The following is a 14,879-nucleotide window of genomic DNA, read 5'->3' on the forward strand; positions in this document are numbered from 1 at the left end:
CAAGGAGGCAAATTGCTGGGAGGCAGAAGCAGATTCCCTCTTATAGTCTACAGCTAGCACATGAAGTACACCCACACACCCCTAAACGCAATTTCTCCCAGAACCCCAATTGTAAAAGGCTGGGCTAGAGTAATTTTCAGGGTAAAAATTTTTGCTTGTCAAGGGTGACTAAAAAGTAAATAGTGTTTTCTTGTGTTTCAATCTAGCAACCAGTCTTACGTTATCAGTTTTGTGGTTCCCAATCAGAAGAAACTAATGGCACTTGCTGAACAGAGGGGCATGACTGACAGCTGGGTCAACATCTGTAACAATCCCATCATGGAATCGGAAGTCCTGAAAGAGATTAAGAACACGGCTAACAAAAGTAAGCAAATGAAGCTCTTTCTCTGAACCGTGGTAGTTACAACTCACGGTCTTATTTGCAGCAGATACTCTGCTCGAATATCATTCAGTATCTCACTAAAGAGGAAAGTGTTCACAGCTTCTGCAACCCACTTCTCTGTGACTGCATCCCCCCCCCCATTTCTCCTATAGTGCCTGGAAGGCAAGAGGAATTTTCAAAAAGGTGGCTGCAGGCATATGATCCAAGTCCCATCCCGGGTTTGTTTTGCTCATGTGATCCTAGGCCAATGATGGTTAACCTTTACGGCACCATGTGCGGAAATTGGAGTGCAAGCGCACGCCAGAACACTGGAACCCGGAAGAGAGCAGCTGGCCGATACACATGCATGCCGGACCACATGTCTGGTGCGCATGCGCGAGACATAACCCGGAAGAGAAGATGACAACGTGCCCACAGAGAGGGCTCTTACATAGCACATACAGCATTCCATTCCTTTAGAAAGCAGGAGAAGGGCTTTTTTTATGTACGGCCTGGGCAAAGATTAACGGCACATGGCCCGTCCTGCTTCGTATGGAATCGTATGTCGTAGCATATGGTTACTCGACCTTAGAATTCTCTGGCTGGCTGGGAGTTGAAGTCCACACATCTTAAGAGTAACCAAGGCTGGGAAACCCTGCTGTATCATCTGGGCCTGAGAAGCTAGCATCATTTAGCGAGCTATCTGATCTTCATAGGTAACCTCTTTATAAACTCTGGTACTGTGGAAGAGGGGAAAGCAGTAGCTCAGTGACTAACACGCTGAGCTTGTTGATCAGAAAGGTTGGCAGTTCAGCGGTTCGAATCCCTAGTGCTGCGTAACGGAGTGAGCTCCCGTTACTTGTCCCAGCTTCTGCCAACCTAGCAATTCGAATCTCTAGCGCCGCATAACGAAGTGAGCTCCCATTAGTTGTCCCAGCTTCTGCCAACCTAGCAGTTCGAACGCATGTAAAAAATGTAAGTAGAAAAATAGGAACCACCTTTGGTGGGAAGGTAACAGCGTTCCGTGTGCCTTCAGCATTTAGTCATGCCAGCCACATGACCATGGAGATGTCTTCGGACAGCACTGGCTCTTGGGCTTTGAAACGGAGATGAGCACCGCCCAGTAGAGTTGGGAATGACTAGCATATATGTGCAAGGGGAACCTTTACCTTTACTTTACTGTGGAAGAAAAGGAAATAAAGAGTATCATAAAACATCAAATGTTCAATAATGCAAATATAGATTCTGACAATTTTAAACCCCCATCCTCTCCTCAAGTATTAAGGAAACATTTGCCACGTGCTGAGGATTTAAAGGTAGGCAACAAGTACTTTGAGTAGATTCAGGGAAGTATTTTCAGATAGATGATGATCTTAAAGGCCTTGTGAAGCTCCATTTGTTATTGTACTGCCATCTGCAGGCCATGGGGAAGAATGCACTTGAGAAGAGACAGCACAGGGTATCTTATTAAGAAACACGTTTCATTTAGGGACTGTTCAAAGTTACACTGGCATTGAAAAAAGTGACTTACGACCGTTTCCCCACACTTATGACTGTTGCAACATCCCTGAAGTCATGTGATCAAAATTCAGACACCTGGCAACTGGTTCAGATTTACGGCGGTTGCCGTGTCCCCTTTTGCAACTGTTTGACAAGCAAAGACAATGGGGAATCAGATTCACTAAACAACTGTGCCACTAACTTAACAACTGCAGTGATTCACTTAACAACGGGGGGAGGTCGTAAAATAGGCCAAAATTCACTTAACAAATGTCAGCTAACAATAAAACGTTAATTTTGTTGCATTGTGGTCCTCAACTACCTGTATTTAGATTTGAAGCATGAGGGGTCTCTGTCAGGCATGAAAATAGCCTTTTCTCCATGGTATCGACGGGCGAGTCCCAGATGGATGGGTTATTCTAGCTTGCTAGCCTCTTGACTGAATTGAGATTCTCAGAAAATAAATTTTTATTTTTTCCCTTTCAAATTCATTCAGAGATATACATTCTTATAATTGCTATTTAACATTTATCTATTCATCATTAATCTCTATACTCATTTTTACACACACACACACACACACACACACACACACACCAGTTTGGATCACTTTCTTGCCACCCTGTGCCTCCATCTTATTTTGCAGCAACCTTACTCCTTCCATCTTCTCAACCTCCCTTCTCTGCCTTCTTCTTTCCTCCTCTCCTTCCTCCTTTCTTCTTCCCCTCTCTTCCCCCTCTCCTCTTCCTTTCTCCTCTTTTTTACCCTCTCTCCTACTCTTAATTCCCCACCCTTACTTTCTCTGCTTTACTCTTTCTTCTTTTCCCTCCTCATCCCCCCCCCTCCTTTCCGTTGTTGCCCTCTCTTATTTACTTTCTCTGATGGGTTGTTGGGGTAACCCTGGTCCCTGGTAACGCTCTTCAGTCTTTCAATTCAGTCTCAGCTCGCAGGACTGGTTTTCTTGAGCTCTCAGCTCAGTGTTGCAAGAAAATTCGTTTTATTCCCTGAACTGATTGATTTTGCCACTAACAAAGAGAGGAGTGGAATTGCTTCTTTGTGCCATGAGTAGTGCCACAGCCGTGGGGCTTTTTAGGCACTTTCCGGCATTTGACAGACTTTGCACCTTCTACTGCCTCAGATAATTCCTCCTGAACTTGTTTAGAGGTTGGGGCAGCTTTGAACAGAGGAAATGTGCCTACAGGTAGTCCTCAAGTTACAACTACAGTAGGGACCAAAAAAGTTGTCGTTGAGTGGCACAGTTGTTAAGTGGGGCATTGCACGACCACACCCAATTTTAGAAGCTTTTTTTCTGTGAACATGAAGCGAGATGTCACACAACTGTGACCTTCCCTGCTGCCTTCCCCCTTGGCTTGGCGGAAGCCAGCTGGAAGGTTGCAGATGACGATCCCATGACCTTGGGACACTGCAGCCGTCGCAAGTGGATGGTGGTTGCCAAAGGCCGGAATGACAACCCTAACCCCAGAGATGCTCTGATGGTTGTTACGTGTGAGGACCCAGCCCTAAGTCACCACGGTAACATTGAGGAGTCCCTAAACGAATGGTTGTAAGTTGGAGAATCCCTGTAACGGAAAAGTGAGACTCTGAAGGATTTAGATCACCGGGGCTTATTATCCCTTTCATTTCGCAATGAAAAGCAATCAAAGTAATCCATTCTTGATGTTCTGGATTTCAGTGGTTGATAAGTCAGGTTTTCCAAGCATGGTCTGGAGAGTCTCTAGACAGTAGCAGTCCTGCAGAACTGCTCTTGTCCAGTTGATCTTAAGATCATAGAATAACAGAGCTGAATTGGACCTTGGAGGTCTTCTAGTCCATCCCCGTTGCTCAAGTAGGAAACCCTACAGCATTTCAGACGAATGGTTGTCAAATCTCTTCTTTAAAACTTCCAGTGTTGGAGCATTCACAACTTCTGGAGGCAAGTTGTTCCACTGGTTAATTGTTCTCACTGTCAGGAAATGTTTCCTTAGTTCTTAGGTTGCTTCTCTCCTTGATTAGTCTCCATTCATTGCTTCTTGTTCTACCCTCAGGTGCTTTGGAGAATAGGTTTGACCCCCTCTTCTTTTGGGCAAAAAAAGAGATTTTGAACAGAAAAAATCCCCAAGCCTACTGCATTCGTATATAAATGAATAACATTTGTAGGTTGTGTTCATCTGCCTGGCTCCTCTCTCTTCAAATCCTGATCTCTGTTTTCTTCCTTCTTCACCCTCACCCCACCCCTGTTGGTCTTCCAGTGAAGTTGGAAAGATTTGAAGTGCCCATCAAAGTGCGTCTGAGTCCAGAGCCCTGGACTCCCGAAACAGGCTTGGTCACCGATGCTTTCAAACTGAAAAGGAAGGAACTGAAGAACCATTACCTCAATGACATCGAGCGGATGTACGGAGGGAAGTAAGGCCTCCCAATCACCCTGCGTCAGAAACCCTGCGTTGTCTCCTTCTGGAATTGAATGAGGAATGAATTTCCCAAAAGCTGTGTTTTCATAAAACAGTTGAAAATTTTCTCTCGGTTATCCCAGAAGAAACGGCTGCGCTGGCTTTCTGGCCTGCAGTTTTCCAAGATGCTGTCAAAAACACCGACCCACTGCCATGGTTTCATGAGACCACTTCCAGTTCCAAATGTCTGCGTCCGTATGGACACCCCCCCCCCCACTAGATAAACCAATATTTCTACCTTTCTCTTCCGGCTTCTCTCTCTGATTCGAAAGCAGTGAGATCACCTTGACTGAGTCCAGGGCGATGTTTTCGAAATGCGTTAAAGAAGCCGGTTGCAAAGGCGACACGGAAGAGGTGTTGGACAAGGGTGGGGCAGAACCGAGCCCTTTCCAAAATGCTGCTCCGGAAATGGCTCTCTCAGGTCCTTTGCTTGAATGGCTCATTTGAAGGTGACTGTCGTTGGAGGCACGGAGAGAGGAAGGGGGATTTCTCTTGTGAAAACGGTAATTTCACCCAGCCGTAAAAACTGACAGTCCAACGCAACAACGCCCAATCGGGTCCTTGAACCACATGCCAAGTTTTCCTTCCTTTCTGCAGGACCATCCTGCCCATCTTTGCCGTGACATTATTCCTGCAATTTCTGGTTTTTTTGTTAATTACTCATTCCAGAAAAAAAGGCACTCTAGGCCAGTGTTTCCCAACTTTGGTGACTTTAAGTCCTGTGGACTTCAACTCCCAGAATCCCCCAGCCAGCTGGGGATTCTGGGAGTTGAAGTCCACAGGACTTAAAGTCACCAAGGTTGGGAAACACTGCTCTAGGCTGTTTGGCCATAGTTTCCACTGCTCAAGAGATTACTTGGCGGTACTTTAAAAGTCACATTTGCTGCTGCCTTGGGAGTGGGGGGGGGGGGAAACACCCTTTCACTGCCATTGGTGGCCACAGATAGATTCTCTCATATTTATTTTTCTTTCTTTCAAATGGTTGTGTTCCATACAAAAAGAGGGAAGAAATGGCTGGTAGTATTAAACGTTTCGAGTGCCTAAAAAAAAGAAACTATCCTCGCAGACGATCAGAGGTAAATTAAGACATTCCAATCAAAACATTTCAAGCCGTCTTTTGGAAGAAGACAAGGGGATGACTTTGGCCGTGTCTAGCATCACTTTGGCTTGTACTAAGAGCGCTGGCATTACTGCCACCAGTAAGCCGGCATCTTTTCTGATCATTTATTTATTCGCACTCATTATCTAAAAATAAATAAATCAGTGGAACAAAACAAGTCCTGTAGCTAAAGTACTCTCTGCTTTTGCAGAGTGTTCTGCTTTTTGGGATGTTTGCGCCGCGTCTCTAAGCACATCCCCACCACAGATAAAATATTTGGTTATTGTTGTTTGTTTGTTTGTTTTTTGTTTTAAAAGGGGCATTTTAATTTATCTTTGACTATATCACATAAAACAAAATCTTATATTAAAATGAATTTCTCTTCTATGCGAGTGATGGACGTAGCCGTGGCAACTTTGTGTTTTAAAGTGTTTGCAAAGGGAATTTTTTTTGTCTGCTATTTTTATTTAAAAACTGGAACTCCTCGATGTACGGCGAGCGGGAGGGAGCAGCAGTCTGCTCTGTTGCTGTGTGCATTATTCCACAGAATGTCTCTTGTGCACTGGGCTTCTCTATTCATGCTAGTAGTTCACACTTGAAACAAAAAATAAGAAGAGCGTGGCAACGATGGGACGCTGTTCTACTGTGCACTTTTGATCTTTTTCTGTGTGTGGCTTCCATTTTTGTACAAATGTGGCTCTCGGGTGCATTGTGTTACCTTTTGGTGGCTCTAAAGTATTTATAAAATAGATTCTCTTTTATTCATTATACTTTAATGTGTATATTACGGTTGAAAAAAGAAAAATAATTGGATATTATTTGGAGAATGAAGGAATTTTGTATGAGATGTTATTCAATACACAGCGATTTTAAACGCGAGTTGGAGACTTTTTTTCCCCTTTTGCAAGGTAGCCATGCGGGTGAGCCAGCTTCTACAGCAACAACAGATCATAATCCTGGTGAATCTTACTGCCTGATCAGAATTGGTTGTGCATGAGGAGCCATTTTTAAGCCATGAGGAGTATTTTTGAGATTCTGTATTTTTCGGGGTAGAAGAGGCACCAAGATTTTGAAGAGGCAAATTTTTAAAAAAGTTTTTGTACTCTGAAGACCTCCAAAAAACGGACCGTTTTTCATGAAAACAGGCCCGTTTTTTGTCAAAACGGAAGAGGCTTGTAGAGTGCTCCTGGGGGCTGAAGGAGGGCAAAAATGAGCAAAAACCGGCCAATTCTTCACAAAAACAGCCCTCTTTTTGTCAGAAAAAAGCCTTTAGCCTTTAGAAGGCTTATTGAGTGCTCTTGGGGGCTGGGGGGGGGGGCAAAAAGGAGCAAAAAAACAGCCTGTTTTTTGCTCATTTTAGCCCTCCCCAGCCCCCAGGAGCACTCTGGAAGCCTCCTAAAGGCTATGCAGGGCCATTTTACAAAGGGGGCGGGGCTTCAGGAGGCCAAAAATGCTGTATTCAGTGTATAAGACGCACACAGATTTCCTCCCTCTTTTCTGAGGGAAAAAGGTGCGTCTTATACTCCGAAAAATACAGTAGTTTCTGGGCAAGCCTATTCCTCTCCTTTTGACTGAAAATAGAAACATTCAAAACAAGTCCAACCGCAAGAAAATACGGTCCCAGAGAAATGCCTCTTAAGAGCTCAACCAATCACAGATCCTTATTTACAGAAGCAACAAATGTTCTCCCTACCATTTATTTCCCCCCCCCCCACCGCCAAACAAGTTCATTCAGCATGGGATAAAACTCTGAGGTAAAATGATATTTTGATTTAAAGCATAACAAAAGGTTAAACAGAAAATGCAGAGGAAATGCCGAAGGTGAGATTTCAGCAACTCACACTTCCTTTATGTATCTGCATTCAAGGTACTGTCGCCCTGTGAGATCTTTCTCTTCTTGTTTCTTAACTAGCATCATTTTCAGACGGGGCGCAGGTGCTCTCGGAACAAACTTTCCAAGATGGCGGATGACCTCAGTAGAGAAGGTCAACAAAACATGTTTTCTTCTCTTTATTCACATACATGGTCATTAAGATGGTAATTTTCCAGGATTTTTCCAAGTCTAAATATGTGTAGTTCATTAGTGAGAGTACATTGCTGTCCCATAAGTAAGCTAGGTCAGTGATGGCGAACCTTTTAGGCACCAAGTGCCAAAACCGGAATGCACCTGTAAGTGCGCATGTGCGTGTGCCCGAAACCTGAAGACCAGCTGGCTGGTGAGCACATGCCTGTTTTCAGTTTATTTTGGGGGGCTGTTTTCAGGCCATTTTCCGGCACTCCAGCACCCACGAAGACCAGCTGGCTGGCGCATGTGCCTAGAGAGAGGGCTCTACATGCCACTTCTGGCACACGTACCATAGGTTCGCCATCACAAGAGCTAGGTTATACAACCATACTCTTACTGTGGACAAGTTTTCTAGAACTGGGAAACACATCTCTGCACACCAAGGCGCCTGCCTTTCACTCTCATATCGGAACAAATTAATACCACACTCTCCTATCAAGAGATGCTAAGCAACAACTAGAACAAGGAAGTCATCCCATTTCAGAAAAGCTAGAATGGATTTCAACTTTCAGGTTAAGTTAGAACTTCCTCATTTTCAGTTAGAACAAGTCAAGAAAGTACCATACCTTGAGAAAATATCCTGTGTGTCTCCTCTCATGAACTAGTTTCTCAGGCAAGCAGGACTAAGGATCTAACTATAATATGTACAAGTGTGCAATTCTAAGATGAGCAACAAACTTATTTGCATAAATTCACTAAGCCCGACAAGAAGTGACTTCACTGGCCATACTTCTTTTTAATGCCACCTTTATCCCAAACACCAGTTTTATAAGAGCCATGATTGCACAGTGATTCGAATACAATATGGCAGGCTAACTCTGCCCACTGCCAGCAGTTTGATCCTGACCAGCACAAGGTTGACACAACTTTCCATCCTTCCGAGGTTGGTAAAATGAGGAGTCAGATTTTTGGGGTCAAAATGCTGACTCTGTAAACCACTTAGAGAGGGCTCCTTTAAAGCACTAGGAAGCGGTATATAAGTGCTATTTTCATCTTGTGCAAAGTTTTAAAACATAACAGTTGGGCCAGAATCAGACCTGGTATTCTTTGCAGTTTGACTAAAACAAGATAGAATAGATTTTTTTATAGATTTTATTAATATTTGTAGGCCGCCCTTTTCCCTGAGGGGACTCAGGGCGGCTCACATAAATTCAGGGAAGGGAATACAAACAGTAACATAGACACATATAATAAAAGTAATAAGCAACATACATTCATCATTCGGGAGGGGCGGCTATCCTTGTCCCCAGGCCTGACGGGCTAGCCAGTTCTTCAAGGCTGTGCGGAAGGCCTGGGCGGTGGTGAGGGTACGAATCTCCACGGGGAGTTCGTTCCAAAGGGTCGGGGCTACTACTGAGAAGGCCCTCCTCCTTGTGGTTGCCAGCCGGCACTGGCTGGCCGATGGAATACGGAGGAGGCCCAATCTATGTGATCTAATTGGTCGCAGGGAGGTAATTGGCAGGAGGCGGTCTCTCAAGTATCCAGATCCACTACCATGCAGGGCTTTATGGGTGACTAATAGCACCTTGAAGCGCATCCGGAGATCGACAGGTAGCCAGCGCAGCTCGCGGAGGATAGGTGTTATGTGGGTGAACCGCGGTGCACCCACAATCACTCGCGCGGCCGCGTTCTGTACCAACTGAAGTCGCCGGATGCTCTTCAAGGGCAGCCCCATGTAGAGCACATTGCAGTATTCCAGCCTAGAGGTCACAAGGGCCCGAGTGACTGTTGTGAGTGCCTCCCGATTCAGGTAGGGTCGCAACTGGCGCACCAGGCGAACCTGGGTGAATGCCCCCCTGGTCACAGCCGTCAAGTGGTGGTCAAACGATAGCTGTGGATCCAGGAGGACTCCCAAGTTGCGAACCCTCTCTGAGGGGTATAGAATTTGACCCCCCAGCCTGAGTGATGGAATATTGATCGAATCTTTGGGAGGGAAGCACAACAGCCACTCGGTCTTTTCTGGGTTGAGCACAAGCTTGTTAACCCTCATCCAGTCCATAACGGCCTCAAGGCCTCGGTTCATCACGTCTGCCGCTTCATTGAGTTGGCACGGGGCGGACAGATACAACTGGGTATCGTCCGCATATTGGTGGTATCTGATCCCGTGCCTGCGGATGATCTCTCCCAGCGGTTTCATGTAGATGTTAAATAGTAGGGGGGATAAGACCGAGCCCTGAGGCACCCCATATGTTAGGGGCCTAGGGGACGATCTCTGCCCCCCCACTAACACCGACTGCGACCTGTCCGAGAGGTAGGAGGAGAACCACCGCAACACGGTGCCTCCCACTCCCACCTCCCGCAGTCGTCGCAGAAGGATACCATGGTCGATGGTATCGAAAGCCGCTGAGAGGTCAAGGAGGACCAGGATGGAGGAATGCCCTCCATCTCTGGCTCTCCAGAGATCATCGGTCAATGCGACCAAAGCGGTTTCTGTGCTGTAACCGGGTCTGAAGCCTGACTGGAAGGGGTCGAGATAGTTTGCTTCCTCCAAGGACCGTTGGAGCTGAAAGGCCACCACCTTCTCAACAACCTTCCCAAGGAAGGGAAGGTTGGAGACTGGGCGATAGTTATTAAGAACAGCTGGATCCAAAGATGGCTTCTTTAGGAGGGGTCTCACCACCGCCGCTTTCAGTGCGGCGGGGAAGTTCCCCTCCCGAAGAGAGGCGGTTACAACCGCCTGGATCCAGCCTCGTGTCACCTCACTGCTGTTAGTAGCCAGCCATGAGGGACACGGGTCCAGTACGCAGGTGGAGGCACTTACAGCCCTCATGGCCTTGTCCACATCCCCGGGGGTAACATCCTGAAACTCAACCCAGAGATGTTCCACCTGATCCTCTTGTGTCTCGGCTGGAACTGCGGGGATGGAGTCCAAGTCCGACCGAAACCGAGCAATTTTGTCCGCTAAGAATTGGGCATAATCCTCAGCTCTGCCCTGCAAGGGTTCCCCCTAAGATGATCTAGGATCATCTTAAAGCAGCCTGGAAGTTGCTTTCTGGAGACATCCAACAGATCATATACCTTGTGATTCACAAAGAAGAGAAACTACCCCAAGGACTTTTAAAGCTCTTGTGTAATTGTTCTGTGGGAAATGGCAAAACTCTTGAATCTTCAGCAGTGCAATTTTGGAATAAAAATAAAGATGGAAATGAGAGTATTTACTGTTTATGAGGGATGTGGTGGCTCAGTGGCTAAGATGCTGAGCTTGTCGATCAAAAAGTTCAGCGGTTTGAATCCCTAGCACTGCATAACGGAGTGAGCTCCTGTTACTTTTCCCAGCTTCTGCCAACCTAGCAGTTTGAAAGCACGTAAAAATGCATGTAGAAAAATAGGAACCACCTTGGGAAGGTAACAGCGTTCGTGTATCTTTGGCGTTTAGTCATGCCAGCCACATGACCACGGAGACGTCTTTGGACAGCTCTGGCTCTTCGGCTTTGAAACGGAGATGAGCACTGCCCCCTAGAGTCGGGAATGACTAGCACATATGTGCGAGGGGAACCTTTACCTTACATTACTGTTTGTGAGGCCTCACTCCTCCCAAATAACTTTGCCTGAAGCATCCATAAAATAAGATTTCCTGCTTGCTGTCAACTTTTGTCAACATGTCCTTGGCTCACATCTCTTACTCTTGCTGAAACAGGGTGGCTGATTGCCAGTCTCATCTCTAAAATGTATAATTAATAACGCAATCTCATCTATATCTAAATCATCCAGAGTTGAAATATCCCTAAAAGACTGCTGAGCCTTTCTGTGATTGTGGCATCAAACCATCATCCACCTCCATTATCCAGTGTGGAGCCACTTCAGGCTCAGTTCCTGTTTTGGAAGCCGGACAAAATAAAAACCCACAATTGTGTATTCGGATTAGCTCAAGAAAGATGTCATTCCTTATAAGAAACAGATTCTAGCATGTTTTCAGCCTGAGCCTTTTTTGGTCATTCTGGGTTACTTGTTTTAAGTGGAACAACTCTGAATTGGTTGACGGAAAACAGATCAAGCTGACCTGTTCTTCTTTGATCATGTGCTCTAAAAATCCCACCTCTCTTCTACCACAAACATACCCAGACCAAAAAAAAAAAAAAAAGATTTCTCAAAGAAAAATATGGGGATATTACCCAATTACATCAGTAAAATCGAAGCCACCACTTTCTGTTGAAAAGTAAAGGCATCCAAAAGTTTGGTGGCTCTTCCTGCATTGCTTCTCAACTCCAGGCAGCCCCCTCCAATTTTTATTGCCTTTTAGTTATGTCGGGGGACAAGGTGGCTCAGTGGCTAAGACACTGAGCTTGTCGATCAGAAAGGTCAGCAGTTCGGTGGTTTGAATTCCTAAAAAAAACACCATGGTGCTGAAGAATCAACTAAATCTTGTTTTACAACACAATCCTTTATCATAGTTCCCATTCTAATCCAGCAGCTGTTCCCAAACCAGATAAAGGTTCCCCTTGCACATATATACTAGTCGTTCCTGACTCTAGGGGGCGGTGCTCATCTCCAGTGGTGTATTAACCATTAAGCAGACTAAGCACGTGCTTAGGGCACCAGGCCCAAACGGGGAACCACAACGTTGAGAAAGAAAGAAAAAACGCCAATGAAGATTTGTACAGTTTGTACAAAGGAGGGGGACACCCAAGATTTGTCAGTGCTTAGAGCACCAATGAGCCTTAATGTGCCACTGCTCATCTCCGTTTCAAAGCCGAAGAGCCAGCTCTGTCTGAAGACGTCTCTGTGGTCATGTGGCTGGCATGACTCAAGCACTGAACGCTGTTCCCTTCCCACCAAAGGTGGTTCCTATTTTTCTACTTGCATTTTTTACATGCTTTCAAACTGCTAGGTTGGCAGAAGCTGGGACAAGTAACGGGAGCTCGCTCCGTTATGCGATGCTAGGGATTCGAACCAATGGTGAAATTCAAATTTTTTTTACTACTGGTTCTGTTGGCGTGGCTTGGTGGACCTGATAGGAAAAGGATACTATAATCTCCATTCCCACTCCACTCTGGGGCCAGCCAGAGGTGGTATTTTCTGGTTCTCAGATTTTCCGCTACCAAGTTCTCCAGAACCTGTCAGAACCTACTGAATTTTACCCCTCATTCGAACCCAAACCAAATGCAGCGCTGCTTCAGGCTCCTCCTGAGACACCCTCCCCCACAGGACAAAGCCCAGATGGCATCCCGCCCCCCCCCCCCAGCTTTTCTTCCAATTCCTCCTTGAGGAGGGGGTCAGAATCCCTCCCAAAGCAGCTCAGGTTTCAGGATTTCCCATTAAGGAACAAAGGCGCCTCCAGGAGGCGGAGAAACACCTCCCACCCTCCAAACCCGGGGGAAGGAGGGGGCGCGCCCTCGGCTCCTTGCAAGCCGGCAAGCGCAGCATCTGCAGCCTTTGTCTCCGATGGAGGAGGAAGCCCCAGGCGCTGCAGGAGTCATGCAAGAGGAGCCGGAGGCCAACTGCAGCGAGACCCGGCGGCTGCAGCGCCTCTTGAGCCGCCTGTGGCAGGAACTGCGTGGCGGGGGCGCCGGGGGTCCCAACCCCGTCAGCAGCGCCCCTTCCAGCCCCGCCGCGCGGGCCCCGGGCGAGGACGACGCCTACCTGTACATCCTACTGATCATGATCTTCTACGGCTGCCTGGCGGGCGGGCTGATCCTGGCTTACACGCGCTCGCGCAAACTGGAGTCCAAGCACGATCCCTACCACCTCTACATCGAGCGCGACTGGGAGGCAGCCGGGAAGGGGGTCCCTACCAGCCCGAGCGAGCGCAGCAGCAGCGGAGAGAGCGAGCCCCAGTGAGAGGGCTTGGGGGAGGCAGCCAGGCCAGCCCCCCTGCCCACCACCCACCACCCCGGCTGGAGGGGACCAGCCTTCCTGGGTAAGACTCCGACCCCTTGCAAAGGGTGTGGGGCTTCAGGATTCAACAGGACTCCTCGGTGTGGAGAAGGCGGCCCCCTGGCTTTCGAAGCCCCCCACCCAGGAATTGCAGCATTAGAGAGATTGTGTGTAAAGAAGACCAATAGGTTGAGTTGAATATGGCTCTTGCAAACACACACACAAACACCTCCACCCCACAAACCATGGGTGGCTTAGAAAGAAGAGACCCTCCCCCCAATTCTGACTGCTTCCCACCCAACCTGCTTGCTTTGTCTGGCTCTGCTCTGCAAAATAGGTGAGTTCTCTAACTAGCACCTTGCTCATCCATCCGTTTGGGTTTTTAAGGCACCTTGTCTGCCAAATGTATATATTCTGCAATGGATTTTGGCTAAGGAGGAGAAACAGCACTAAAGTGGGGGACTGACGCAATGGAAGCTCGCTCTTCTTCATCCCTGCCAAGGCTGGATTTTGTCAAAGGAGGCAGAAAGAGGCCATGGCTGCATCCAGAAACTGGGTGAGAATTCAAAGGCTCACCTTGCAAGAGAGCGCAGAGCCTTACGGTTCCAAAGGGTGCCATTGTTTTTTCTGCTTTCACAATCGTAAATCAGTGCGCCTCCGTCACAGGATGTAGGGCAGCATCTATTTAAGGCAAGTGTGGGCCAGCTCCAGAGCTGAGGATTTCAGAATGCTGTAATGCTGGCTTTCATCAAACTCAAGCGTGCGAATGCTTCCAAATCATCAGAAAAGGACAATCTCAAGATCTCAGGATAAGACTAAAGCAGGACTCTTACACCTGGTCTTAAGAATTGCCTCAAGCCTCATCCACAAGTCCCCTAATGGATCCAGTTGGCTTCTAATTGTTTTTAAGAGGAAAAATTTAGGTATGGGAGGACAAACCCAGGTGGAAGGATCTGTTTGAAAAGTAGGGCTGATCCAAAGCCGAATATTTAAGATTTTGTGTCGTTGGCAGTGCCTTACCTGTTTTCTTACTTTAAAAAAAAAAACTTTAGATGATTATCAAATCCCATAAGCAGTATTTGGTTGGAGAGGCCATTTCTGTAATGAACCAATTGTAATCAAATAGAAATCTCTTGTTGTTTAATTTAGCAAAGGTGTTGCCTAGATGTTGCCTCAAATAAAATAAATGCTATCACTTTGTCAAGTAAGAAGTCGAGCTAATGAAAACAATCGCCATCTTTTAATTATTTTTGAGAGGTAGATTTCCAGTATAAATAAAATAATGTTTAAATGAACAATTCTTGTTTCTACGGTGCGATGAATCTTATGCCGATAGGACCATGAGGTTGAATCTATGGCACATGTGCCCAAAATGGCAGCCAGAGCCATGTCTCCTGGCACGGGCAGCCTTGTCTGTTTGTCTTCTGGGTTTCTGACATGCATGTGCATGCGATGATCAGCTATCCTTCACCTGTACAGCACTGCCAAAAACCAGCATGCACAAGCTGATTGTTGGGTTTTCATATGCGCCAGGACCTGGAAGTTCGGCTTTTCTGGAGCGTGATCCCTTTGCGCACACAGCAGTGCTGAAAA

The 14,879-nt window shown here is 46.7% G+C and overlaps 2 protein-coding genes across 3 annotated transcripts in view; both read left to right on the forward strand.

Moving 5' to 3' along the window:
• ACSL4 (acyl-CoA synthetase long chain family member 4) overlaps positions 1–4,550 on the forward strand; it is a 50,420-nt gene extending 45,870 nt beyond the window's left edge. For both annotated transcript variants that reach the window (XM_032228571.1, XM_032228570.1), the window contains 2 exons: positions 207–364; positions 4,111–4,550. In XM_032228571.1, the coding sequence (XP_032084462.1) occupies positions 207–364; positions 4,111–4,268 (316 nt within the window). In that variant the 3' untranslated portion in view covers positions 4,269–4,550. The remainder of the gene's footprint in view (positions 1–206; positions 365–4,110) is intronic.
• An 8,304-nt stretch (positions 4,551–12,854) lies between these two features.
• On the forward strand, positions 12,855–13,250 carry KCNE5 (potassium voltage-gated channel subfamily E regulatory subunit 5). Its single transcript, XM_032228533.1, has one exon. It carries the CDS (start codon positions 12,855–12,857, stop codon positions 13,248–13,250), a length of 396 nt encoding a protein of 131 aa, XP_032084424.1.
• Positions 13,251–14,879: the final 1,629 nt, after the last annotated feature.

The sequence above is a fragment of the Thamnophis elegans genome, chromosome 12, assembly GCF_009769535.1.
Source record: "Thamnophis elegans isolate rThaEle1 chromosome 12, rThaEle1.pri, whole genome shotgun sequence".
NCBI classification, from domain to species: Eukaryota; Metazoa; Chordata; class Lepidosauria; order Squamata; family Colubridae; genus Thamnophis; species Thamnophis elegans.

Excerpts from the sequence above, each read along its gene's own strand:
- KCNE5 (XM_032228533.1), top strand. The coding sequence starts at position 12,855 with ATGGAGGAGGAAGCCCCAGGCGCTGCAGGAGTCATGCAAGAGGAGCCG.